Genomic DNA, 27,220 nt, shown 5'->3' with positions numbered 1-27,220 from the left:
GTTTTACAGTATTTCACATAAAACCTTGTAATTAAATGAAAAATATAAGCAGAATAAAACATAATTTGGTAATAAGCTTTTGGTGTTTTGTTTCGTTTTCCCAAGCATATAAATGTTGTCCTGGGACAAGCAAATGTCCTCTACTATATTGATACAGATACCATGAAAGCTGCAACTATAGGAACATGTTAGGAATGCAAGTTACATTCTAATACGTGTATCTGCATACATACACATACACTTAATAACAGCAGATATGCCATACACACAGACACACACAGTCGATCCTCATTATTTGCAGATTCCGTATTTGCAAATTCGCCTACTCACTAAAATGTATTTGTAACCCCCAAATCAATACTCATGGCAGTTTTGTGGTCATTCACAGACATGCTCAGAGCAGTGAAAATCTGAGTCACCTGACACGCACGTTCCCAGCTGAGGCTGAATAAGGTGGTACTCTGCCTTCTTGTTTCCACTCCCATACTGTAAACAAGTGCCCTGTATTTCCCCTAGGAGCAATGATTCAGTATGTACTTTACTGAATTACTTTATAGTACATAACTACTGCAAATAACAAGAATCGACTGAAAAAAAAAAACTCCCCTCTCACCCCTATGAGTGGTATAAGTGTCTTCCTCAATCTCAGGTCCTCTACCAGAGGCCTGGGAGTTTGAGGGTTCTGCACAGTATCTTAGCTGTTTCTAGCACATACATACATATATACATGTACATGTACCTATATATTTATGTACATATACACACACAGACACACACAAACTCATATTTTCTTCCAAGCAAATCAAAGGAGCATTTAATCATATGAAAAGTTTCTTTGTAACAGCAAAGTTACTTCAAAAGCAAAGTAGCTTTTATGAAAATAAAGGTTTGTTCCAGGTTCAAATGCCTCTCTTAAGATCAAAGCTTTTTATTCTATATTGTACTACAAAACAGTGAAATAAATAAGCTCTAAAAATATCTAGAAATTCCCAGTTGAAGATAGAAGAAATTAAGTTATGCTTTATTCCCACTGAAATCAATAGCATAATTCAGTCACGGAGGGCTTAAATCCCATTTTAAAGGGATTAAAAAGGACTTCAAATGGATCCAATTAATGTTTCAAATGAACAATTAAAAGCATCTAGGACAACTATCCAGGCAGTAAAAATACTGATACCATTTCTACTTTTCCATTGGAAATCTTTCGATACAAAAATATCCAGCATGGGCATTTTTTAATTCAATAAATAACTATTATTAGAAATATTTAGAAACATTTAGGGAACAAACTTTTGTCTGCTCTTGGATGATTTGCACATAACAGATAGTAACAACTTACACATAACAGATTGCACATTTCTATTTGTCAAGTTGCACTGCCATTTTTTGAAAAAACAAAAATAATAGTGTTTCTTTTAGAGTTGTTTCATTAACAATCTCAATTTAATGCTAACAGAAGAACAATCCTAAGAACAGGGCAACCTTTTCTATTAAAAAGGACAACTGCTAAGATCGATACAGTTTAAATAACTACAGTGAAAATAAAGAAACAGCATTATTTAATGACCATTAGTCATACTGTTAACATTTACTGTGTGAAAGAAGTTGTCATCTTTAAATTTCTGGTGTTCTGGCAAATCTAGTAGATTTTTAGCTTCTTCAATATCGTGTTGAATAGCAGCTATAAGTGCATCTGTAGAGGAAAGAAAACTCGTAACTACTTCCAAAGTATATAATATTGATAAGTGCTTGATTCAAGTATCAAATGAAATATTTAAACCATCTATTCTCTACAAGTCTCTTACATACTACCTAAACTAAGTGAATTATGGTCTGAGTGTGCCTTATGTATGTTGCTTTTTCAATGGAGAAAAGGTGGGAACTGAGGAAATAGTTAAAGAATCTAAAGCCAGACAATGTGGTTTCCAGTTATGGTTTACATAACTGATACCTTCCCAAAGAGGAAGTGGAGATGGAGCAAGAGAAAAGCCACAAACCTTAGGCTCATTAATATAACGTCAAACCATGACATTACTGAATGTTACATCTACTATTTATAGATTTCCTCCAGGAACTCAAGATGGAACATGTAGCACATCAACAACCCTGTGAAGTAGGTTGGGTTGAGAGATGTAAGCTACCATTGCTGCCAGTGGACCGGATCTCCTTGTTCCTAGTACAATTATGTCTCAAATTGAGATTTATTAGTTGGCAGTATTTTTTTACATCCAGATAACTGCAATTTTCTACACTGATCTGCTTCTATGTAATGTGCACCACAGGCAGATATTATAAATATAAAATTTCTCTAGGAAGAAAATGTTTCTTATCTAAAATAATTTTACCCAAACCAATATAGGTATGAATGCTCTTCATATTCTTTGCCTTAGCAACCCATATTTTAAGAACCCCTGATGTATGGTAATGATACTAATGACCTGATCTCATTAGTAGGCATTATCATTTGTGGAACAATAAATATTTAGATATTCAAGACTTACCTAAAGAATCAAAGTTCTGCTCTGGTCTTATATAACCGACAATGATTATGCTGAGTATTTCTCCATAAAAGTCTTCTTTGAAAGTGTGAATGATGTGTGTTTCCTAAAAAAAAAAAAAAATCATAGTCTGTCTCTGCATTTAGTTAAGTACCTATATTAATACAATGAAATAAAGACATGTTCATTTCTAGCTGTAAATATATGAGTAAAGCCAAATTAACTTATCATTAACTTCTATATAGAATACAGGTAGTCCTTGCTTAACGACCATTCATTCAGACCCAGCCTGCAGGGTTCAGCAAGGGGTGGAGGCGAGCCCAGAGCTGGCAGAGCCTATCGTAGGCCCTACCTGCAGGTTCTCCAGGGGCACTTCCGGCGTGCACTCTGCAGCACACGTTGGAAGCTGCTGGCCTTTGCAAGGCTTTGCAGGAGGAAGGCTGGGCCAAGAGCAAGCAGAGGGCCTATGGGTAGGTTCTATCAGCGCTGGGCTTGCCTCCACTCCTCACTGAAGCCCACAGGCCAGTTCTCCAGGAGCGCTTCCAACATGAGCTGCAGAGCACACGCTGTGCCTTCAGGAAGCCCTCATCCTCTAGTTCTGCTGTCACCCCGAACCGCGCCTCCCTCAGAGCCTTCTCCTGCCTTGCCCAGCAATGGAGTACACCGTGCCTCACCATCCCATCCCACTGCCTCCACCCCAACTGGGCCTGGCAAGCTCCCTTCAACAGATGAGGCTTCGCTGCCCTGCTGCACACATCCCAGGGCTGCACCGTCGCCCAGCACCTGGATCCTGGGCCAGCAGCAGAAGATGTCGGTCAGCAGGGGTAGGCAGCAGAGCGCAGGGCAGCCAAAAGGGCAGAGATGGGGGGAGACAGGTGGGTGTGGGGTGTTAAAGCGGAGGTGAGTATGGCAGGGCAGGAGCAGCGTAAGGTCCTAGCCTAGCAACAGCACAGTCCTAGTCTAATGACCGCAACTGGGACTACTGGAACTGCTGGTAAGCAGTGCGGTCACATGGTAAGCAGTACGGTTGCCTAATGACTGTTTCGCTTAGCAATGGAAATTCCAGTCCCAATTAGGGTCATTAAGCAGGGACCACCTGTATAGTAGTTCTGTTAGAAAAAATCTCAATCATACAATATGTAAAGTATTAACATTAATGTATACAGTCATTTCTGAAGGAATTAGCATATTCTGGATTCAACAAAATTGTGATAATGAATTCACCTCATTAAAGGTTTACACAAAATGGTCAGGAATTAAAAGTGTCATAAAACAAAACTTGGTAAATGTTTATATAAACTGTAAGTAAGAGCTCCAGCAAAAAGTGTCCAAAAATAAATTCCTATTGATCAAGTTCTGAGCTTGTTTTAAGATATTAACACACAATATACTCACCACTGATTTCTTAACATTCTTGTAATATGGATTCCAACCTATACTCAAAACCATTTTATGCACATCTCCACTTCCAACACAAGCCCATCCATAGTATATGCCAGTAGATATATCAGATGGGAAACTGTCAACCACTCCTTCAGAAAAGTTAGCTGAAAAATAAAATATTTATCTAATGAGTTAAAATAACTCATAGCACATGCAAAAAGATCAGTCAGAAAGCCTTAGATCAATACATACATCTATTTTAATAGCATCAGAATAGAATCCAGGTAAGGTTGACTTTAACTCAGGATGGTCTGAATATAACTAAGGTAATACACATCAATGTTTAAGTCACTCTTTAATTATTTATATTTATATACATACTGCACATTCTCAACCAAAAGGGCAGCCTGCATTTGAACTTTCAAGAATGTTTCTTGCTTTGTAATTTGGTAATTTGCATGTATAAAATAAATTATCTTGGCTGTTAGAAAAATGAGTACCTAGTCTGCAACATAATGAAGGTACAGTGGTACCTCGGGTCACGAACTCTTGTGTTCACGACCAATTCGGGTCACGAACAGCTCCATTCGCAAAATTTTGCCTCCATTCGCGAATGCCGGATTGGGTGACGAACAGGATCCGCGGCCATTTTCCCTCCCGTGATACGTGGTCGTGGCTTCCTGTAGGGAGGGGGACTCTTCCTCCAAGCAATAACCGCCTCCCCACCCGCCTTCCTGTCCTCCACGCCAGAAGTCGCGCCGAGCAAGGTTAGCATTCTCTCTCTTCGTACTGTACTTTGTGTCATATTTTTGTGGTTTAAAAAAAAAATACATAAGGTTCAGAACGGATAAACCGTAATTACATTGAACCTTATGGGGAAATTTGATTCGGGACGCGACCAAATTCGGAGGGGTCAGAACGGATTAACCGTATTTACATTGAACCTTATGGGGAAATTTGATTCGGGTCGCAACCAATTTGGGTCGCAACCAGAGTCACGGAACAAATTAAGTTCGTGAACCGAGGTACCACTGTATTACGCTACCTAAAAATATAATGCAATCACTTCTTGTAAAATCACTTGTATTACATAACGTTACCTCCTTTAAGGAAAGAGTAGGAGTGCAAAGTTAGTGAATAAATGCACATGGTCCTCTATGACTACATATAAGTATGTGAATCAAGAGTACATTTAACAAAAAGACCACAACTACAGTGGTACCTCGGGATACGAACACCTCTACTAACGAACTTTTCGGGTTACGACCAGCTCCGGCTGCAAAAATTTACCTCGATGTGCAAACTCCGCCTCAGGGTACAGCCATTTTTCCGTCCTGACACATGGTCCGTGGCCATTTTCCCGCCCCTGACACGTGGTCTGCAGCCATTTTCCCGCCCCTGACACATGGTCCACGGCCGTTTTCCCGCCGCGCCCGGCCGTTTTCCTGCCGCACCACGCAGCGCCCAGCCATTTTCCCGCCCAACACATGGTCCACGGACGCCAGAACAGATTAACGGTAATTACATTGAACCTTATGGGAAAATTTGCTTCGGGGTGCGACCAAATTCAGAGGGTGGAACAGATTAACCGGATTTACATTGAACCCTATGGGGAAATTTGCGTCGGGTTACGACCAACTCGGGATACGCCCAGAGTCACGGAATGGATTAAGTTCGTATCCCGAGGTACCACTGTATTAAGAGTTAAATATTCAGGATTTTGTATTAAGAGCCAGGGACCAATATATTATAATGGGTAGTTTCAAACTAAGATTGGAAAAACCCAAGTTCAATGACATTTTTTGGGAATCTTTGTGCCTAATCATAAGCCCTAAAACTAACTGTTGTTATGAACAGGGAATGGAAAACATTATGTATGTTGCGATGAGTCTTTCAGAGATAAAAAGTAACAAAAATCAGAAATGTGGGCCTCAAAATGTTCTGGGGACAAAATTTTCTGCAAAGTCTAACAGTTTCAAAATTGTAAGTTAATTGTTTAGATCATCTGAAAAACAACCAAGAGGCTAAAAGTACATTATAATTGCATGTTATTTTACTGCATACTGCACAACATTGTTTCCAACATTTCAACAAAAAATACTGAAACAGTAACTCCTAGACATACGCTAAGAGAGTAAAAAACATACTTGACTTTCTGCAAGCATATATACAGCAATTAAATTATTGTTATTAAATTAGAACTGAATTTACTTAAATATAAGCCAAGAAGTTTCTCAAAGAAATACTGAATATAACCATCTTTCTCAAAATCAGATTTTTATTTTCTATCTTATTTTTGTGGCCTTCCTTAGCAAATTATTTTATTATTTAGAGACACATTCCAATACTGAAATGCAAAATCTGTACTTTCAAGTAGCAAGTCAATTTATGTGCAATTTTTCTTGCAAAATCTCCATGAAGTTCCTTATCGCCACTATTGTTATATTAGATGGGGGCAGTATTCAAATCTGAAGCTGAAAAGTCATTCAGATCTAGCACTGGGAAGTATTTCAGTAGTACCTTAAAGAAACCAAGCCCTTTTTGCTCTCACGCAACCTTAGGAAAGTAATTATCAGTTCAGGAGGCATGTATGAAGCAATGACAGGGTATAATCATGATACTGAGTTGTTTCAATGAGATGGGCAATAACAAATTTGATAAATAAATAAATAAACTCTTTGATACCTCCTGAATTCAAACATATAAGGTATTGGTGACAGATACAGTCCATGTTGTATCCAAACCACCGTTCCTGGTTCAAATCCAAATACCTGCACATCTCACATCTCACACTATGATATCTTAGTAGGAGCTATTGTGATTTAAACAATTTTTCATCATATATGCTAGATATGGTTTCATACTTGAGGGTACATCCTTTGCTAGTACAGGAAAAAGTTGGATGTGCCTGCCAGCACATGGATTTTATCTTCACATACGTGAAACAGGGAAGAGATACCCCTTTTGTTTTCCAAGGTTGTGGAGAAAAAACAGTAAGCACCACTGCAGCATATACACATGCACACAGACATATAGAGGCAAAGATTATCTGGCTTTTTTAAGCGCCCAGCACTTTTATTACAACATAAGCATTATTACGTAAGCTTTGTGCTATTCAGAATACAACTTTCCAAGCTGACGGGTTTAGACATGGGCACCACCTGCTTTCATCACATGTATGAAACCCTGGGTCTAGAAAGTCACAAAATATCCCTTGTGGAAATGGCTCTAATCTAAGCAGTTGGTGGCCTTGCCTGGGGAGGAACTTAGGCAGGGTACTTGGAGGACAGAAAATATCAGGGTTGTAAGCTAGGTTGGGAGGCCAAAAAATATCTCGTAAGTCTACGGCGAACTAGTTTTGTACTGTGTCAAAAAACCTACAAGCACTATCCATGAAGGGGCTGAGCTGGACTTGAACGGGGCTTCATTACTAGACCAAAAAAAAAAAGCTCCACTCCTCTGTCAAATTATACTAAAGCCTCGTTTTAATAAAGGCAAATAAGAAACCAGAAACTGGACCTCTGTCCCACTGAACACCCCGCTGGCCGCCGGGAGAAGCAGGCAGGGGCGTCGAAGAGAAGGGGGTGATGCACACGCGCCCACGCGCCTTCCTCCCAACTCCCCGGAAGCGGTGCCCGGTCCGCCCGCTTCCACCGCGCTCACCTGTGCGGATGCCCAGCTCCTTGGAGCCGCGCCCGAAGCCTCGCACCACCTCTCCTCGGCAGAAGTATGGCAGGTTCTTCATGGCGACGGAGCTCACGGGACGAGCCAGTCCCGGGGCGAAAGGCAGAGGCGGCGGCCAAAGGCTTGGTCCCCGGGAGCACGCGCTGGTCCCGAAGGCGAGAAGCGTGGCTGCCCCGGCAGACGCGGAACGCTCCAGCCGCGTTTCGTCCGGGCAGACACGCGCGAGACCACGCACAACTGTGCAGCAGAACTGCCGGTGCGGAAGAGGTGGGGCATTGTCTTACGTCACAAGAGAAGCGGGGGCGGGAGGAGGAAGAAGGGAACGCAAGAACATTCTAGCACGCTCAGCTTTTCCCCTTCTGCGAAGGTTGCTCGAGTACAAACTCGTCGGCTGCCGGTGGGCGGAGCTACCGCGTTTCAGCCCTGCGAGAGAAAAAGATTTGCGGGAAAACGCTGCCTTCGCGCCTGCGCCTCGGCGTTCTCCGGCTTTGAAAGTCATCATTGGGGACGGGTCGCCGCTTGCTTCTCTTTGGTTCTTCCCGATCAACCTACTAGCTAGGCGAAATAGACAACGTCCAAGAAACAGCCTCATGAAAGGCACTGGCTTGTTTTAGGGATTCTCAGCACGTTCAATGAATTTGTGTGAACCCCCATGAAGGAAGCGAAGGACTTTGTCGGGGTTAGGGCTTTGCAAGACATAAATAAGCTTCGTTTTAATTGGAGTTTTGATCATTAAACCGTAATCTGTATATCAGAAGGGGCTCTCCGACTTCACGCTGCACGCTTGCGCTGTAGTGAGTTTTGATAGTGCAGAAGTCTGCGCTATCAAACAGTCGGCGTTATTTTGCCCGCAGAAGTCAGAACAGACTTAAAAAATACTACCCTCCCCGCTTCAAAGTTGCCAATGGCCTTTTCTGCTTTGCCGCATGGAAATTGAAGCCATACTGGGGCATGCTGGTTTAATCAGCCTTTCCCAACTGGGATCCCAGTGAGTGGGTCAAACTAACAGTCATACTTATAAACCCATATAATAAATATGACATAGTTATGTTTTCACTAATCAAAGCATTAAGAAGAGAGTAATTCCTGGCCTTTGCCAATTTTGTCTTAGAATCATTCCCAGCTTACGTTTGACCTGGGTCCAAGTTTTTGAACCGTGCTGATGATGAAGTTCAGAGTCACAACCTTGAACAAGGCACCCAGGTGACGCGGGGTTTTGCATTTTGTTGGCTGCCTGCCAGGGGTTTCACAGAAACTGATTTGCGTAAAGGGAAGTTGGCATTGGGCTAAGCAGCTAGCTGGGCGTTCCGATGATTTTCTCTGCTTCACCAGCCAAGTCCTTAGGACGCACTTGATCATTCAAACATTTTCAGACAGTCAAGCGGTATTCTTAAAAAGATTTTCTTTTTTTAACCACAGAAATAGCACATGTTGAACACCTTTCAAAAATGTAGTTATTACAGCAATAAAGAGTCCAGGAATTGCATACAATTTAAGTATTCTTTGTGTCATATCTACACTTTTCTGCACAGCCATCAAAGCCTCATTTTCAAATTAACTTGCAATTGTCCTCACCACTGCCAAGAAGACCGTGAGCCAGTCAGTGCTCCTGGCTGTTGCCCACTCAGAGAATATGGAAATCAGCATCCAGTCATCGCCATACTACGTCCCCAGACCTGTAGTACAGGTTGTCTCATTTGTCAATACACTGAACACTGGAGTGGCCATCCAAGATAGCTTAGTTTCTATGGCAGAAGTTGGCAAAACAGCATCCATAAGTACCATCTTGCCCACAATCCTCCCAAATGGCACCCATGAGACCAAAAAAAAAAAAAAGGCTAAAATCTAGTGAGGTCGCCATATTGTACAATTTAGGGCCTGACTATCTAAGACTGTTTCTCAACCTTGACAACTTTAAGATGTGTGGAGTTCAACTCCCAGAATTCTCCAGCCAGCAAGAAAGGAGAATTCTGGGAGTTGAAGTCCTCACATCTTAAAGTTGCCAAGGTTGAGAATTACTGATCTAAGGGGTCACTTCTTGTTTCATGAACCTGTCTGGCCATTAGGATACCAAAGGAGGTCCTTCTCATGATGCTGTCAGATCAGAAGTTCATCTATCTTGTATGCAGGACTGGGCATTTTGGGTGTCGATTCCCTTAAGTTTGTATCTTGCTGGCACTCCCTTTTCCTGTAAAAGAGAAACTAGGAGGGCATGATTTTATATATATTTCAATTTACATATATCATTATAAAACATATTTTGATATATTCTATTTTTATTTTAAGTATTTTTAAGTCCAGGCAGTCGCCAGGAGTCAATGCTGACTTGAAGTGCCTCCAACAAAAAAAAAAAAATGAGTTTTTATCTGCAACTCCACTAAGTGTTTTTTTCCAGAGAGAAAGGTACCATATAATTTTTCTAAGTAAATGCATTTTGAACACCACACTGAAAGGTCTTTTATGCTTGCCCATCATCAGCAAGAAATAAAGTTAGACAAAACTGAATTCATCTTTCACGTGAGCTGCTGCTACAGTCTGAGCACTGACAGCGTTGATCATATTACTTCTAGAGAGAATTATATTTGGGACCAAATTACTTAAGCACAGTCTTCTCTACCTACTGCACCTGAGGTTACCTGAAACTTTGTGAGAATGTATTTATTTAGAAATTTTATACGGCCTTCCGTCTTCAATACAGCTAAGAATCTTTTTTTTTTTTGGTGCCTTTGAGTCAGTCTTTAACTCTTGGCAACTGCCTGAACTAGTCCCTGCAGTTTTCTTGGCAAGATTTTTGGAAGTGATTTTACTGTTGGCTCTCAACAATCAATTTATCCCTTCCCCAAAAAAGGCAAAAAGAACCCCATAATCCAATACAAAGAAAAACGGAAGCGCTATATAACAAATTCTAAAATGCACATAGAAATACGGGGCTCCGCTAATATCCCAGTACTAATGCTTGGCCTTGTAGAAAGCCAAGAGGGTTTGAGCCCTCTGAATCTCAGGAGGAGGCTGTTCCATAGGGCAGGTGCCATGGCAGAGGAGGCATGCTTCCTCAGTCCCATATGATGACACTGTTTATTACTGGGGACCTGGAGCGTGTTCACCCTGTTGAATATGATGGAACAGCAGAAACCCATGGAGACAGTCCCACGACTGAACATGGATGCCAAAATCTTGCAGAATTAACAAAGTTTTTAAAATGATTTTTCTATTATTTTCTTGGCAGCCTGCTGTCAAGCAAAATCGTTTCATGGCTCCCGTGCTTGAAAGGCTATATGCAGGGGTGTTTGTGACACACATAAAAAATAGCTAGAGCTTCAATCATACTGTTGTGGCCACCATCTTGACTTTTTTGATCCTATCCTTCAGACACCCCTGGTATATATAAGATAAATCAGTCTTTTAAACAACAAAATTCTGCAGAACTTTTTAAAACACTCCCTGCATATAACTCATAATTGTAGAATGGGAGCCACGGTATGTTAGGGTGCAAAGTAGGCTCTAAATGAGGGATCCTAGCTTGCAAGGAATACTGTGTGCTTGTGTCATACAGGCCAAAATGTGCCAAAACATACCAGTATTGTCCTAAAAAGGGAAGGCTACATGTGGCATAGATTCAACTAAGCCTGGTAGCTTGTCTTGCTTAATGTGAAACTCCAAGGACCTAAACCTTGATGGGTGATAGATTCTGAATCTACAGGCCCATCTGGTAATTATCATAGCATATGGGGATTGAGACTTGGAAGCAGGAGTGCAAGATTTTATTCATGAGGATCAATGTGGGTTTTTATCTAAAAGACACTTAAAGGACAATATTAGAAATGTGTGGACATTTTGGAATATTTGGAGCAACATAATGAAAAACAAACCACATTGATTTTCTTAAATGGAGAGAAGGCCTTTGACAATTTAAACTGACTTTCTTCTTCAAGGTTTTGGAAGATAAGAATTTTGGAGAGAACTTTATAAAATGGGTCCGATCGATTTACACTTCACAGAAAGCACAAATAATTGTTGATGGAGATCTAACAAAACCCTGTGAGATACAGAAACGAACAAGACAAGACTGTCTCCTCTCTTGTTTATTTTGGCTGTTGAAATACTGAATAGAGATATAAGACAAGATGAGAGGATTGTGGGAGTAAAGACTAAAGAAGAAATTTAAGTTAAGGGCTTTTGCATATGACTTGGTATTGGTTTTGGAAGATCCTTTCAAGGGAATTGAAACATAAATGGCCAATTTAAAGAATTTGGTGCATTAGCAAGTTTCAAGATTAATAAACAAAAGATGAAGATGTTAACAAAAAATATGAAAATAGAAGATCAAACAGAATTGATGAATAAAACAGGTTTTAAGACTGAGAAGAATGTAAAATATCTCGGTATCACTGACAAATATGAACTGTATGATATTTCAAAATAACTATGTTAAGACATGGAATGAAGTTTTAAAAAGATACGTTAAGGTGGGAGAAACTACAACTGTCATTGCTGGGGAGAATTTCTGTAATAAAAATTAATATCTTGCCTAGAATGATGTTTTTGTTTCAGACAATACCTGTTTTGATAACTGTTGCACATTTAAACAGTGACAGAAGGATATATCTCAATTTGTGTGGCGGGGGAGAAAACCACAAGTTAAATATAAGGTATTACAAGATACAAAGGAAAGAGGAGGATTGGGTTTACCTGATTTGAAATTGTATTTTGCAGCTTGCTGTTTGGTTTGGATGAAAGAGTGGATGCTGCTGAGAAATAGAAGGCTCTTGGCATTAGAAGGACATGACCTGAGATTTGGGTGGCATGGATATTTGTGGTACGACAAAGTTAAGGTTAATGTGGATTTAAAAAATCATTATGTTAGACATGCCATATTGAGAATATGGAATAGATACAAACCCAGGTTGTGTCCAAAAACACCTTTGTGGCTCTTAGCACAAGAAGCATTTTATAGATGAGAAATAATAGGCAAACACAAATGGCTAACTTATTGTGAGATACTAGACTTTTGTCAAGGGGAATGTAAAATAAAATCGAGAAGAACTGGTAGCAGAGGGATATAATTGTCAACTGTTTTCTTATTTACAGTTATTAGAAAGTTTTAAAGTAGACAAAAGAATTAATGGTTTTGAACATTATAAGGCTGAATCTGAAACAGAATTGTGTATAAATGATGGAAATATCATTGCTAAAATGTATAATCTTTTATTGAAATTTGAAACAGAAGAAGCAGAAGTGAAAAAATGTATGATAAAGTGGGCTAAAATTTTTGGTTATAATATACAGATGGAACAATGGGAAAATATGTGGTTTCAAGGATTGAAATTTACACTGTTATAACCTTAAAAAGATTTTTTATAAAATGATCTACTGTTGATATACAGTACTGTGCAAAAGTTTTAGGCAGGTGTGAAAAAATGCTGTAAAGTAAGAATGCTTTCAAAAATATATATTGTAATTGTTTATCAATTTACAAAATGCAAAGTGAGCAAACAGAAGAGAAATCTAAATCAAATCAATATTTGGGTGTGACTACCCTTTGGCTTCAAACCAGCATCAGTTCTTACACTTCCACACTTTGTACACTTGCACAAAGTCAGGGATCTTGTAAGATTAGAGTCAGGTGTATGATTAATCAATTATACCCAGCAGACGCGAATGATCATCAATTTCATAGGTAGGTTGAAACACAGTCATTAACTGAAACAGAAACAGCTGTGTAGGAGGCTTAAAACTAGGTGAGGAACAGCCAAACTCTGCTGCTAAGGTGAGGTTGTGGAAGATAGTTTCATGTCACAGGTCATACATCATGGTAAGACTGAGCACAGCAACAAGACACAAGGTACTTAGACTGCATCAGCAAGGTCTCTCCCAGGCAAACATTTCAAAGCAGACTGGGGTTTCAAGATGTGCTGTTCAAGCTCTTTTGAAGAAACAGGCAACACTGAGGACTGTAGATGTAGTGACTGGCCAAGGAAACTTAATGCAGCAGATGAAAGACACATCATACTTGCTTCCCTTTGACATTGAAAGATGTCCAGCAGTGCCATCAGCACAGAACTGGTGGAAACCAGTAGGACCCAGGTACACCCATCTACTGTCCAGAGAAGCCTGGCTAGAAGTGGTCTTCATGGAAGAATTGCGGCCAAAAAACCACACCTCTGACATGGAAATGAGGCTAAGCGACTCAACTATGCACAAAAACATAGGAACTGGGATGCAGAAAAATGGTAGCAGGTGCTCTGATTTGTTGAGTCAAAATTGGAAATATTTGGCTGTAGCAGGAGGCAGTTTGTTCACCAAAGGGTTGGAGAGTGGTACAATAATAAGTGTTGGCAGGTAACAGTGAAGCATGGTGGAGGTTCCTTGCACGTTTGGGGCTGCATTTCTGCAAATGGAGTTGGAGATTTGGTCAGGATCAATGGTGTCCTCAATGCTGAGAAATACAGGCAGATACTTATCCATCATGCCATACCATCAGGGAGGCATGTGTCGTTCAGTCATTAAGTCATGTTCGACTCTTCGTGACCCCATGAACCATATTGCGCCAGGTCTTCCTGTCCTTCACTGCCTCCCGGAGTTAGCTCAATTCCATGCTCATTGCTTCAGTGATGCTATCTAACCATCTCATCCTCTGCCGTCCTCTTCTCCTTTTGCCTTCAATCTTTCCCAGCATCAGGGTCTTTTCCAAAGAGTCCTCTCTTCGCATTAGGTGACCAAAGTATCTGAGCTTGAGCTTCATTATCAATCCTTCCAATGATCAATCAGGGTTGATTTCCTTTAAGATTGACTGGTTTGACCTCCTAGCAGCCCAGGGGACTCTCCAGCATCACAGTTCAAAGGCATCAATTCTTCGGCACTCAGCCTTCTTTATGGTCCAGCTCTCACAGCCATACATTACTACTGGAAAAACCATAGCTTTGACTATGCAGATCTTTGTCGGCAAGGTGACGTCTCTGCTTTTTAATATGCTATCTAGGTTTGCCATAGCTTTCCTCCCAAGGAGCGTCTTTTAATTTCATGGCTGCAGTCTCCGTCTGCAGTGATCTTGGAGCCCAAATAAATGAAGTCTGTGACTGCTTCCATTTCTACCCCTTCAATTTGCCAGGAATTGATGGGTCCAGATGCCATGATCTTAGTTTTTTTAATGTTGAGTTTCAAGCCAGCTTTTGCACTCTCCTCTTTCACCCTCATCAAGAGGCTCTTTAGTTCTTCTTCACTTTCTGCCATTAGGGTGGTATCATCTGCATATCTGAGGTTGTTGATGTTTCTCCCTGAAATCTTAATTCCGGCTTGTGATTCTTCCAGCCTGGCATTTCTCACGATGTACTCTGCATATATGTTAAATAAGCAGGGTGACAGTATACAGCCTTGTCGTACTCCTTTCCCTATTTTGAACCAATCAATTGTTCCGTGACCGGTTCTAACTGTTGCTTCTTGGCCCGCATAGAGATTTCTCAGAAGACAGGTAAGATGGTCTGGTACCCCCATCTCTTTAATAATTTGCCACAGTTTGTTGTGATCCACACAATCAAAGGCTTTTGCATAGTCAATGAAGCAGAAGTAGATGTTTTTATGAAACTCTCGTGCTTTCTCCATGATCCAGTGAATGTTGGTAATTTGATCTCTAGTTCCTCTGCCTCTTCGAAACCCAGCTTGTACATCCGGTAGTTCTCGGTTCACGTACTGCTGAAGCCTAGCTTATAGGATTTTGAGCATAACCTTGCTAGCATGTGAAATGAGTGCAATTGTGCGACAGTTTGAGCATTCTTTAGCATTGCCCTTCTTTGGAATTGGAACGTAAACTGACCTTTTCCAATCCCGTGGCCACTGTTGCGTTTTTCAAATTTGCTGGCATATTGAGTGCAGCACTTTAACAGCATCATCTTTTAGTATTTTAAATAACTCAGCTGGAATACTGTCATCTCCACTAGCTTTGTTGTTAGCAATGCTTCCTAAGGCCCACTTGACTTCACTCTCTAGGATGTCTGGCTCAAGGTTAATGACCACACCAGCATGGACATCAGGGACATTAAGATCTTTCTTGTATAGTTCTTCTGTGTATTCTTGCCACCTCTTCTTAATCCCTTCTGCTTCTGTTAGGTCCCTGCCTTTTTTGTCCTTTATTATGCCCATCTTTGGACTAAACGTTCCTTTGATATCTCCAATTTTCTTGAAGAGATCTCTAGTCTTCCCCATTCTATTGTTTTCCTCAGTTTCTTTGCATTGTTCATTTAAGAAGGCCTTCTTATCTCTCCTTGCTATTCTCTGAAAATCTGCATTCAATTGCTTATATCTTTCCCTTTCACCCTTGCTTTTCGCATTCCTTCTTTCCACAGCTATTTGTAAAGCCTCATCAGACAGCCATTTTGCTTTCTTGCATTTCTTTTTCTTTGGGATGGTTTTAGTTGCTGCCTCCTGTACAATGTTACAGACCTCCGTCCATAGTTCTTCAGGCACTCTGTCTACCAAATCTAATCTTCTAAATCTATTCAACATCTTCACTGTGTACTCACAAGGAATATGATCTAAGTCATACCGGAGTGGTCTAGTGGTTTTCCCTACGTTCTTCAATTTAAGCCTAAATTTTGCAGTAAGAAGCTCATGATCTGAGCCACAGTCAGCTCCTGGTCTTGTTTTTGCTGTCTTTATAGAGCTTCTCCATCTTTGGCTGCAAAGTATATAATCAATCTGGTTTCGATATTGACCATCTGGTGATGTCCATGTGTAGAGTCGTCTGTGTTGTTGGAAAAGAGTGTTTGCTATGACTAGCTTGTTCTCTTGACAGAACTCTATTAGCCTTTGCCCTGCTTCATTTTGTACTCCAAGGCCAAACTTGCCTGTTATTCTGATTACTCCTTGACTTCCTACTTTAGCATTCCAATCCCCTATGATGAAAAGGACATCTTTTTTTGGTGCTAGTTCTAGAAGGTGTTCTAGGTCTTCATAGAACCGGTCAACTTCAGCTTCTTCGGCATCAGTGGTTGGGGCATAGACTTGGATTACTGTGATGTTGAATTTGGATATGCACTGAGATCATTCCGTCATTTTGGAGGTTGTACCCCATTACTGCCTTTCCCACTCTCTTATTGACTACGAGTGCAACTCCATTTCTTCTAAGGGTGTCTTGCCCACAGTAGTAGATATAATGGTCACCTGAATTAAATTCACCCATTCCCGTCCATTTCAATTCACTGATTCCCAAGATGTCGATGTTCAATCTTGTCATCTCATGTTTGACCACATCCAGCTTGCCTTGGTTCATAGATCTTACATTTCAGGTACCTATACAATATTGTTCTTTACAGCATCCGACCTTCTTTTCGCTTCCAGATACATCCACAGCTGAACGTCCTTTCGGCTTTGGCCCAGCCGCTTCACTCTTTCTGGAGCTACTTGGAATTGCCCTCCGCTCTTCCCCAGTAGCATATTGGACACCTTCCGACCTGAGGGGCTCATCTTCCGGCGTCATATCTTTTACCCTTTTAACATTGTCCATGGGGTTTTCTTGGCAAGGATACTGGAGTGGGTTGCCATTTCCTTCTCCAGTGGACCACATTTTGTCAGAACTCTGTCATGACCTGTCCGTCTTGGGTGGCCCTGCGTGGTATAGCTCATGGCTTCACTGAGTTACACAAGCCCCTTCGCCACGACAAGGCAGTTATCCATGAAGGGGAAGGAGGCATGTGATTGGCCCTAAATTTATTCTGCAGCAGGACAACAACCCAAAACATACAGCCAATGTCATTAAGAACTATCTTCAGTGTAAAGAAGAACAAGGAGTCCTGAAAGTGATGGTTTGGCCCCCAGAGAGCCCTAATCTCAACATCATCGAGTCTGTCTGGGATTACATGAAGAGACAGAAGGATTTGAGGCAGCCTGCATCCACAGGAGGTCTGTGGTTAGTTCTCCAAGATGTTTGGAACAACCTACCTGCCGAGTTCCTTCAAAAACTGGGTGTAAGTGTACTTAGAAGAATTGATGCTGTTTTGAAGGCAAAGGGTGGTCACACCAAATATGTATTTGATTTGGATTTCTCTTCTGTTTGCTCACTTTGCATTTTGTAAATTGATAAACATAAACAATTACAATATATATTTTTGAAAGCATTCTTACTTTACAGCATTTTTTCACACCTGCCTAAAACTTTTGCACAGTACTGTATGTCACCAGAGAAATTGTCTAGAATGTATAAATGTACTTCAAATTTATGTTGGAAATGTGAACAAGAAGGACATTTTATTATGTTTGATGGATGTGTAAAAAAGCTAGAAAATTTTGGATTCAAATACACACACTGATTTTAAAGGATTTTAAAGATTGATATACAACTGAGACCAGAGGTTTTTCTTTTGGGATTGATGGACAAACAGTTGGGAAAAAATCATGGAACTTTGTTTTTGTATAAGATAACTGCAGAAAAATTATTGTATGCACAAAGATGGAAAGATTCGGCATTACCCACAATGGAGGAATGGTTGGTGAAGATAATGGAACTTGCTGAGATGGCTAAATTGATTTCTTTGATCAGAGAAAAGACAATATCTACATTTATTGCTGACTGGAAGTCCCTTATGGACTTTTTGTATGAAACAGAAAAAATGAACTTATGATTTATGGTTTTGAAGATTAGACAGGGTAGATTATAGAAAGAAGAGAATTATGTAAGAGAGTAAGAGGTAAATTCATAATTGTACTTATTACTACTGTAAAGAAGATTGGAAGCCACTTCTTTGGATGTTTTTTCTTTCTTTTCTATTTTTCTTTTACCTTTTTCCTTTCTTGCAATTTTAGCTTTCTCTTTGATTTTTTTTTCTTTTCTTTTCCTTACTTTATATTAGTTTGTATTAGTTTTTGTTTTCCTTTTTAAAAATTTTTTTAATACAATTTAGAGAGAGACTTGTAAGAGGAGTAAATATAAAAGCATGTAAATTAATAAATGAAGCAAACAAACAAAAATATGTTGTGTGTCTGGGAAACTAAGAGAGGGGAAACAGATAATCTGAATGCAGGTGGTCTGATCTTGTGGAGTGGAGTTGATGAACCCATGCTGAGAATTGAATGTGTGGAGTTACTCATGAACAAAAGGGCTAGAAAAGGATAAATTGATTTCATCAAGGCAGTACAAATATATATGAAAGTAGAAATCCATAGGTTACTGATAGGCGTATGTTATAGTTAAGTGAATAGTGATATTGAAGGAAATAAGGATGAGCTTTTGGAAAATTTGTGCAACATTCTGAATAAATGTGATTCAGGAATACAATTATACTGTTAGGGGCTAGAATAATCTACCAGCTGTTGCTTCTTTTTATACAAAGCTTATATGATCATTCAAGTTTGACTGCTGGTGAGGTGGTGATGGTGATAGGGGTAGCAAATTTGGAAATTCAGAAGCAGAAACTGCATATGAAAGGAGTTCCTCTCCTGGAAGATTCAGACACACGCAACACACTCCTTTCCCCGCTGAACAGAAATGTCTGGGAGGGGGACATCTAGATCAGCATTCATGTCCACATGCACTAGCCGTGGCTGCTGTCCCTGCTTATATGGGGCTGCCAAGGCAACGAGAGAGGGCCCTGCAGTACTGCCACTACCTTCAAATCACTGAGCATCTAACTGTCCAGCTGCCCTTAGTACTTTGCTGGAGGGGCTGCTTGCAGCCTATCCGGAAGCCCCTTGCAGTGAGCTTCATGTTTTGCTTGGTGCTGGACACTCAGCACCCCAAGCTGCAACCCTTTAATTCCAAGCCAGGGGCTGGAAATCACATAATGCTGTTGAAAAGTTCAAGCAATAAGAATATCAATCCCTCTTCTGGAAATAAAAATGATACTCCTGCTGCAAGTTTCAAGCTGTCATTGCTACAGTCAAATGAAGCACTTGCACATGATGGGGAGGGGGCTGCTACATGAGTCCGTCAAAGCTTTTTAGGGTTCAAATATTAGTCTGATTTATTTTTGTATGCAAATGGAAATATCAGTTTCCTGAAAGACCCACTTTTAGTTTTCCATGAGATCAATATTCCCCTGTCCAATCCCCACAAAATGAAGAAATCGGCTGCCCAAGCAAGATGTGCTCTCTCCTTCCCAGCCAAGATGGACATGGAAGTATAGTGCCCAGGGACCGGGTGGGACGGGACGGTCCCACAGCAGATCTGCTGGGTCAGTTTCAGCTGAGCAGATTGCCAACCCAGACTGGGTCATCCCCGAAATCCTCCTCTGCGCACCTTAGATTCTCCAACTGCCTCAGCTGTTGTATCAGGATAGGAGGGAACACCCCACTTCCACAGGACACCTAAAGCTTCAGAAGTGGGTTAGCAATGAGATGGAGGTGACATCATGAGAACATGCCCTCTTAAATATTTCAGTGGGGAACCTTCATGAGAATGAGCTACGACATATGCTCTTTTGGAATTCACCTAAACAATCCTGATCTATTTGATTTTAAAGTTTCTGTTGGAATGTATGTAGAGAATGCCAATCTGGTGATGACAACTGCTGGCTAGCACGAAGTAGCTGCTACGCAACTTATTTAGAATGCACAAGTTTGCTGAAAAGGTTAGGTTAATTAAATATTTCTGGTACGTCCACTAGATGGCAGATATTAGCTATTCTTCTGAAAAACAAGGAGAGGTGTTCCATCTGCTAAGGAGGATATAAAGTCACTTCAAAAGAGAAGTCTAAAGTTAAAAACAACATGCTATATAGTCTTGCTGATAACTCTTATCTGGAATGCTTGCTTGCAAATTATTGCACAACAGAATGCTAGACTGCGTGGAATGTGTTAAGGCTGTAGTTTATGCAAGCGAGCCCCATTTGGTTTCTTCTACCATCCAGCCATGATAGCTAAATATATGTCCATTGATTCATGTTACCACTTTTTGGTTCCACAAAATGGAAGCTTCAAATAAACCAATCTACAGTTCTCCTCTTAAAACACTGTCCTTTGTTACCACCTTGTATTGCTATCCCACTGAATTTCTGTTCATCTAAGGCTATAATCCTATGATTGCATTTCTGTAGTGGACATTTCCCCTTAAAGCAGTGTTGTCCAAACTTGGCCACTTTAAGATGAGTGGACTTCAACTCCCAGAATTCCCCAGCCAGCTGCTGGCTGGGGAATTCTGGGAGTTGAAGTCCACTCATCTTAAAGTGGCCAAGTTTGGACAACACTGCCTTAAAGGGAATCATTTAAAATACAGACCAAGAGACCACTACACTGAAGCATAAATTGGTTTATTGACACTGTTCAGGACAAAGGCAACAAAGACAAGCCCAAAGACTGATGGGGTGACAATCCCTCTCTACAAACGTATGTAAATTGGAATTAGTGTGATGGGATAAAGCAGCAAGATATTTCATTGGATATAATATGTCATGTGCCTGGTGAGGTCAGTGGGGTAATTAGGGTACAACTCTAAAGTAATAGATAAGACTACAAAGATAACAGGTTTTGTTTTTTTAAAGAACCAAAAGGCAGTGTTCTTATGAATATTGTTTTTTCCTAGGGAATTACTTTCTTCTGCTTTCCCAGGGCCCTGCTCACCTCCCAGTATCTTTTCCAGCTTATCACCATTCTTTGGCCTTCTAAATGTTTTTATGACTAAACTGACCGTTGTAGTTTCCCTGGGAAAGTGTTTTTGCAGAGGGGGAAGTTGCCTAATTTGACAAATCGGTGTTTTGTTTTCCCTGAGAAGATGAATTGGGGTTTAGGGATTTTTAATTTGACTCCCCAGTTCTCCTACACAAGCTTGGGAGTAAATGCTAGTGAACATATCAACAAGTGCACAGCACAACTGCAATCTTATACCAAATTAGCTGGCAATAATACCAGTGAGTTATTTGGGAACATGAATATTGAAAAACAGAGCCTTAATGAATGAGCCGAATAATTGTGCTCTGATTTGAAACTTCTCTGTTATCACAATATTGCATCTTGAGCATGTCAGTCCATTATATGTACTTCCTATTGGTGGAATGTGGGCAACAACATGATGACTTGCAAGGAAGTTCTTAGATGAGAGTTCCTAGCTTGCATAAAATACCGTAAGCATCCTTGGAGCAAAACTGAACTATGATTGTGCTTGTAGCATACTGGTCAAAATGTGCCAAAACTGACCTACTGCTGGCTAATGTACAACACCGTTTAGGAAGAGTAGAAAGTTAGGTATTTTTGTTCTCTTTCTCTAGGCCTTGTTTACTTGATTGAAAAGATTTGTCTCAGATTAATTTCTTGATTATGTATATATGTATAATTACAATAAAAGCAAGGGTTAAATGATTAAACTGGCAACATTTTTATCTTTTGTTAATGTTAACCCTGTTGTGATTTTTATAAAGTGGGTACTATTTTTTAAAAAACAGGACAATGCAGAAATGTATGTATGTACATATATGTATTCCCCCAGCGACCCAACTCCTTTCTGGCTGGAGTTTACTAACAAATGCTCTTTATGCACACAATGCGGTAAAAAACTTTTTCAAAGGATCAGGCTACTATGAGGATTAACCTATACTGATATGCACAGACCAACTCATATACGTACTTTCTCTCTCTGTCCCTCTCATGCACGCAAACAACAAATCCTGATGACATCAGCGGGCCTCACTGTGAGCCTGAGGGAAAAGCTGAAGGAATTAGAACAAGGCATTCCTAAAAGGATAACAGTGATTAAATACTATACGTTGCTTCAACTCATTGATTAAGATGTTGCTTGAACTCATAAGATTAAGATCAGATTCTACTGAGCAGAGATACTGGTTTTCTAACTTAGCTATTGTATTTGTTTGCCCTCAATATCATGTACCTCCTATTCTTGCTTCTCTGAAAATTGTAGAAAAGTAGTTTAAAATAGTTGAGAGAGGCAAATTGGAAATTGAGCAAGCTAGAACTATCAACCACAATCATTCTCGGGTTGATTTAAGACTTTTAGGTTTTAATGAAGGGTCACTGGTCAACTGACACCCAAGTGATCAACCTATCCCATCTTCAGAACCTTTCCTGAAGTCATCCAAAAAAGTTCCATTCTTGTTACTCTGGATTTCCCCTTTTGCAGGTGCTGGTAGTTTACATGTGTGCTATTGCTATGTAGTACAGTGGTACCTCAGGATACGAACTTAATCCGTTCCGTGACTCTGGGCATATCCCGAGTTGGTTGTAACCCAACGCAAATTTCCCCGTAGGGTTCAATGTAAATCCGGTTAATCCGTTCCGCCCTCCGAATTTGGTCGCACCCCAAAGCAAATTTTCCCATAAGGTTCAATGTAATTACCGTTAATCCATTCTGGCGTCCGCGGACCACGCATCAGGGGCAGGAGAACGGCCCAGGCGCCGCACAGCGTGGCGGGAAAAAGGCCGGGCATGGCGTGGCGCGGCGAGAAAAAGGCCGGGCGCAGCGCGGCGGGAGAACGGCCGGGCGCCACGCAGTGCAGCGGGAAAACGGCCAGGCGCCGCATGGCACAGCAGGGTGGGAGAACAGCCAGGCGCCGCGCGGTGGGGTGGGAGAACAGCCGGGCGCTGCACGGCGGAGCGGGGCAGGAGAACAGCCGGGCGCCGCGCCGCAGGAAAATGGCCGCGGACCATGTGTCGGGGGGGAAAATGGCCGCGGACCACGTGTCAGGGCGGAAAAATGGCTGTACCTTGAGGCGGAGTTCGCACATCGAGGTAAATTTTTGCGGCCGGAGCTGGTCGTAACCCGAAAAGTTCATTAGTAGAGGCATTCGTATCCCGAGGTACCACTGTAATTGTATCTCCTAAGTGTGATTAGAAGGTCAGGGGCATCTGAGCTGTATATAATAGTTACCTTGAGGACAAATGCAGTGCATCATATCTATAATCAATAAAACTGACTTGCACCTTTTCCCCTTGGGGAATGGAATCTCTATTCCTGACTAGTGATTAGTTTACTGATTAGTTAGTACTTACAAATGGGTTGGGTGCTATTTTTGAGACTTTAATTACACATTCAAAATACAGAGACACAGATCAAGGCTGGGAGAAATAAGAACAAACACTATAATTAGTAAGAAGAGATATTCACCCTCCCACCATCTGAAATTGCATCGGAGCAGGCTTTACTAGTCATACTGCTGCATGACTCATTCAGCAATGTCCCAATTCTCTGCCTGCAACAGCGATGGGCAGAGGTAACTTTCACTAACGTTTGATGCTTTCTTTGACAGGTTATCTAAGTTTCCTGTAAACCATCTCATGAACTTTCTCCTGTTCCGTGATCCCGAGATGTTGTAAATGACTTCCATCATTCACCTTGAAACTGCTGAGAGTTCCACTCCAGAGGTTCCATACCCTTGCTCTAGAGTAGTGTTTCTCAACCCTGGCAACTTTAAGCTGTGTGGACTTCAACTCCCAGAATTCCCCAGCCAGCCATGCTTCAATTCTGGGAGTTGAAATCCACACATCTTAAAGTTGCCAAGGTTGAGAAACACTGCTCTAAAGTAACATATATATACATATACATACATACATACATGTGTGCGTATCTCAGACTGTGGAACCTGTTCATTAGAAACAAAAAAAATCCTGATCAAGAGGGGTGCGGCTTCTGAATGTCAGATGACAAGACCTGCCCTTTCCACTATGTCTTTGTGACTAAGAGGGAAAAAAAACTCCCCACAAAGAACTAAGGGAAAACTCTCTGCTAGGGACTAAGAAGTGTTTTTCCCCTTAGTTCCTTGCAGAGAGGTGTTTTATTTGGGGAGGAGGTAGCATTAGTCCCTTGAGATTTTTCCCTTAGTCCCTTGCAGAGAACTTTCTGCAAGGGACTAATGGGGGGAGCCTCCACAAGATACTAAGCTCCCCTCCTTAGGTCCCCAGAATCCTTTCAAATCGTCATGGGACCCTTGGATTCTGCAGTAGCCAGTTTGAAAAATCTATTCTACTGTACGTGGAATATCTGCAAGAAATCCTTAGTTACCCCAAAGTGTAATTTTATCATGGGAATACAGGCCAACATTATACTTGCACTTCAATGTCTTCCCAACATGCCTTGCAGCCTTTAATGCCAGACAGGTAATCGAATTGTGGCTAAAAATGGAACCAAGCCATGCTTTGTCATAGGGATTATATGGTAACCTTCTAACTGAGGCAATGTTTTTGGACTTATCACTAAAATTCCACACAGGAATCATGATCAAAGTATATGCTCAGTGATAAAGCTGAAAGTCAAGGAAATTACATCTCCCATTATTGAGGAATATTCATGTCCCCACTAGGCCTTATAGTGTCTTCTAAAGTCATCCAGTATGATTGTGTTAATGTAACAATAAAAAGGAAAGGCTTTAAATTGCCTCAGTGATGGATAAGTAACATAGAAGTTGCTATAAATCACTTGCAGGGAAATAGCGTAAATTGTGTTCCAGCATCAGATAGTCTGATTTAACTTCTTTAGTTCCCTGTTCAGGTGTATATCACTAGTATCAATTCCACTCTATACCTGTTTCCCTTTTATAATATCTAATGATAATGGTACTTTAATTATTTTGATCAAGAGCTACTCATCTAACTTGAATATACAAGTAAAATCATGATTTAATGGACCATTTGAGAGAAGGGGTATCCATTAAATCTAAATGTCCATTAAATCCAAACTTATTTATTTCCCATCTTTCACTCAGGAGCTCAAGTGCTGCCTCCTCCTGGTTTTTTTTTTCTTTTTTCCTCAGAACACTGTAAGGCAGGTTGAACTGAGAGACTGACTGACTCATATCACCCAATGAGCTTCCATAGTTGTGGACTGATTACAACCTAGCGCACCCCTACACTCCTAGTATATCACCTTAACCCAGTGTTTCTCCATCTTGGCAACTTGAAGATGTGTGGACTTCAACTCCCAGAATTGGATGTTGTCACTACATAAAGGATGCAAATAGATGCCAATGACATAAAAACAGCAATAGGATTGGAAGACTGGCACCAAAGAAGCCATTCTGTGCTGCTGCTTTCCTCCTACCCTGAATTCTCTCTCTTCAGCTTCTCCTTCCACCCATCGCAAGAGAAGCAGGGGAGAGAAAAGAGCCCTGGGTGGCAGATGCAACAGGGGAGATACTGAGGGAAAATGGATCTTCTGCAGACAATTCTCCAGTCCCGCGGAAGCCATTCTCCATCATATTCTTCTCCATGCCCCTACAATTGCTTCTTTCTGTGGTACCAGCTGCCCCCCACATGACTTTGTTGCTCCAGTGCCAAAATCACTGGAGGAATTCTTGGCACATGTACACCTGACTGCCAGAAGATTGGTGGAAGCAAGTGTCGAACGGACATACTCCCACCACTCAGAAGACCACTAGATATGCATATAAAATGTATTCCCTGTGGCCTAGGTGTTTCACTTAGGTACTTTTGCAGTCACACGCCCACCCACCCGCAGAAAGACTGATCATATCACAGAGGTGCTAGCCACGCTAATAGCTGTGCAGGTGAGGAGACTTGTTTCTCTCATAGCCACAGCTGAAATGGCCATGGAAGCATGAAGCGTAGAATGGAAGGTATGGGAGGGGTGGTCCCTCAGAAGACTTGCTGGGCCAATTGGGGCTCAATAGATTGCAGGCATCTGAAGGCTTCTCTTCCATGGGAACCAGAATGTCTATGTAAGAGTTTGGTGCCGCTGTAGGAAGCAAAACCCTACTTTCATGCCAGAACATCTAAAGCTGGCCTTGGGCTGCCTTGGCAGTGGGCTGGCAATGAGATGGGGGCTGCATCCCAGTAAGCAGGTTGTATGGGGGAGCCCTAGTATGTGCTGCTGTTCTAAAAGGATGACAAGGCTCCAAGAGCCAGTGTGAAACATTTCATCACCTTGCAGCATAAATTTGTTTGGTCTTGATGCAACATATAATTAATCTTCATCTTATTGGAAAAAATAAAGGGGGAGTGGACTGTGTGATAGCTAGGGGGCAATTACTCTGATTACTTTGAAGGAAATGTATGCAAAGGCCTGGAAAATCTTGTCATGTAAATATTAATTCATTTAAGATTAACAGCATTGTGGGGATATTGACATCTTTCATTGGCAAGTCTTGTCCTTTTTAAAAAATTGTCATTGTTTCCCTGGGTTGGTCTTTCCATCAGAGTCTTTTATTACTTTCTTACAAGAGCTTATATGCCATTTTAATCTATGGAGAAAGGATGGCAGGGGCCAGTATGTGGCTCAACAGTACTGTTTATTTGCATTCAGAAAGAAAAAATACAGAGTCCAAGCAAAGAGAGACTTGTGAAGTCAGCAGAACTATTCCAAATTCAAATTCCATGTTCAAGATCCTTGCTGATCTTGAAAAGCTATGAGAGACCACAGGGAACCCCAAGGCTGTAGGCTAGACTGGGATGTCAAAAGAATGTAGCAGAAGAAGGCAAAGCCAAAACTTCTCCATAGTTGCAAAAGCAAAATACATACCCATGTTCATAAATCACCAGGAGTTCTGCTCAACTCCAAGGAGATTTAATTAATGAAACTAACGAACCTCAACTCCCCTCCCACTTGGTTACATATCAGAACTTACAGTCCTTAGTCCCATCTTCCTCCTTCTCTGTCTCAGGAGGTGTTAATTCATGGAAGAAATGCAGCTAAGGTTTCACTGGAAAAGAGTAGGTGGTCTCTGGTGGATTTTGCGGCCACTGTGTTTTAATAGTACAACCGGTAAGTA

General features: G+C 41.1%; 1 protein-coding gene across 1 annotated transcript; it reads right to left on the bottom strand.

Moving 5' to 3' along the window:
- Positions 1 to 534: 534 nt before the first annotated feature.
- RFK (riboflavin kinase) lies at positions 535 to 27,220 on the bottom strand. The gene is made up of 5 exons (XM_088129841.1): positions 27,077 to 27,220; positions 7,545 to 7,988; positions 3,894 to 4,045; positions 2,502 to 2,604; positions 535 to 1,693 (listed from the first exon to the last, which is right to left on the bottom strand). The coding sequence occupies exons 2-5, from the start codon at positions 7,624 to 7,626 to the stop codon at positions 1,560 to 1,562; spliced, it is 471 nt and encodes a 156-aa protein (XP_087985967.1). The 5' UTR covers positions 7,627 to 7,988; positions 27,077 to 27,220; the 3' UTR covers positions 535 to 1,559.

This window comes from Python bivittatus, unplaced genomic scaffold, assembly GCF_059951505.1.
Source record: "Python bivittatus isolate LINGU-HERP-01145 unplaced genomic scaffold, Pbiv_v1 ctg000850_np1212, whole genome shotgun sequence".
NCBI classification, from domain to species: domain Eukaryota; kingdom Metazoa; phylum Chordata; class Lepidosauria; order Squamata; family Pythonidae; genus Python; species Python bivittatus.
The sequence above is the reverse complement of the archived record's forward strand: the minus strand, read 5'-3'. Positions and strand labels throughout refer to the sequence as shown.

Bases quoted from the DNA above. Each gene is read 5' to 3' on its own strand.
- RFK (XM_088129841.1), bottom strand. From the start codon at position 7,626: ATGAAGAACCTGCCATACTTCTGCCGAGGAGAGGTGGTGCGAGGCTTC. The intron at 4,046-7,544 runs GTGAGCGCGGTG...TTTATTTTTCAG, and splicing joins GGAGCTGGGCATCCGCACAG to CTAACTTTTCTGAAGGAGTG. The intron at 1,694-2,501 runs GTAAGTCTTGAA...TTTCCTCTACAG, and splicing joins GCAGAACTTTGATTCTTTAG to ATGCACTTATAGCTGCTATT.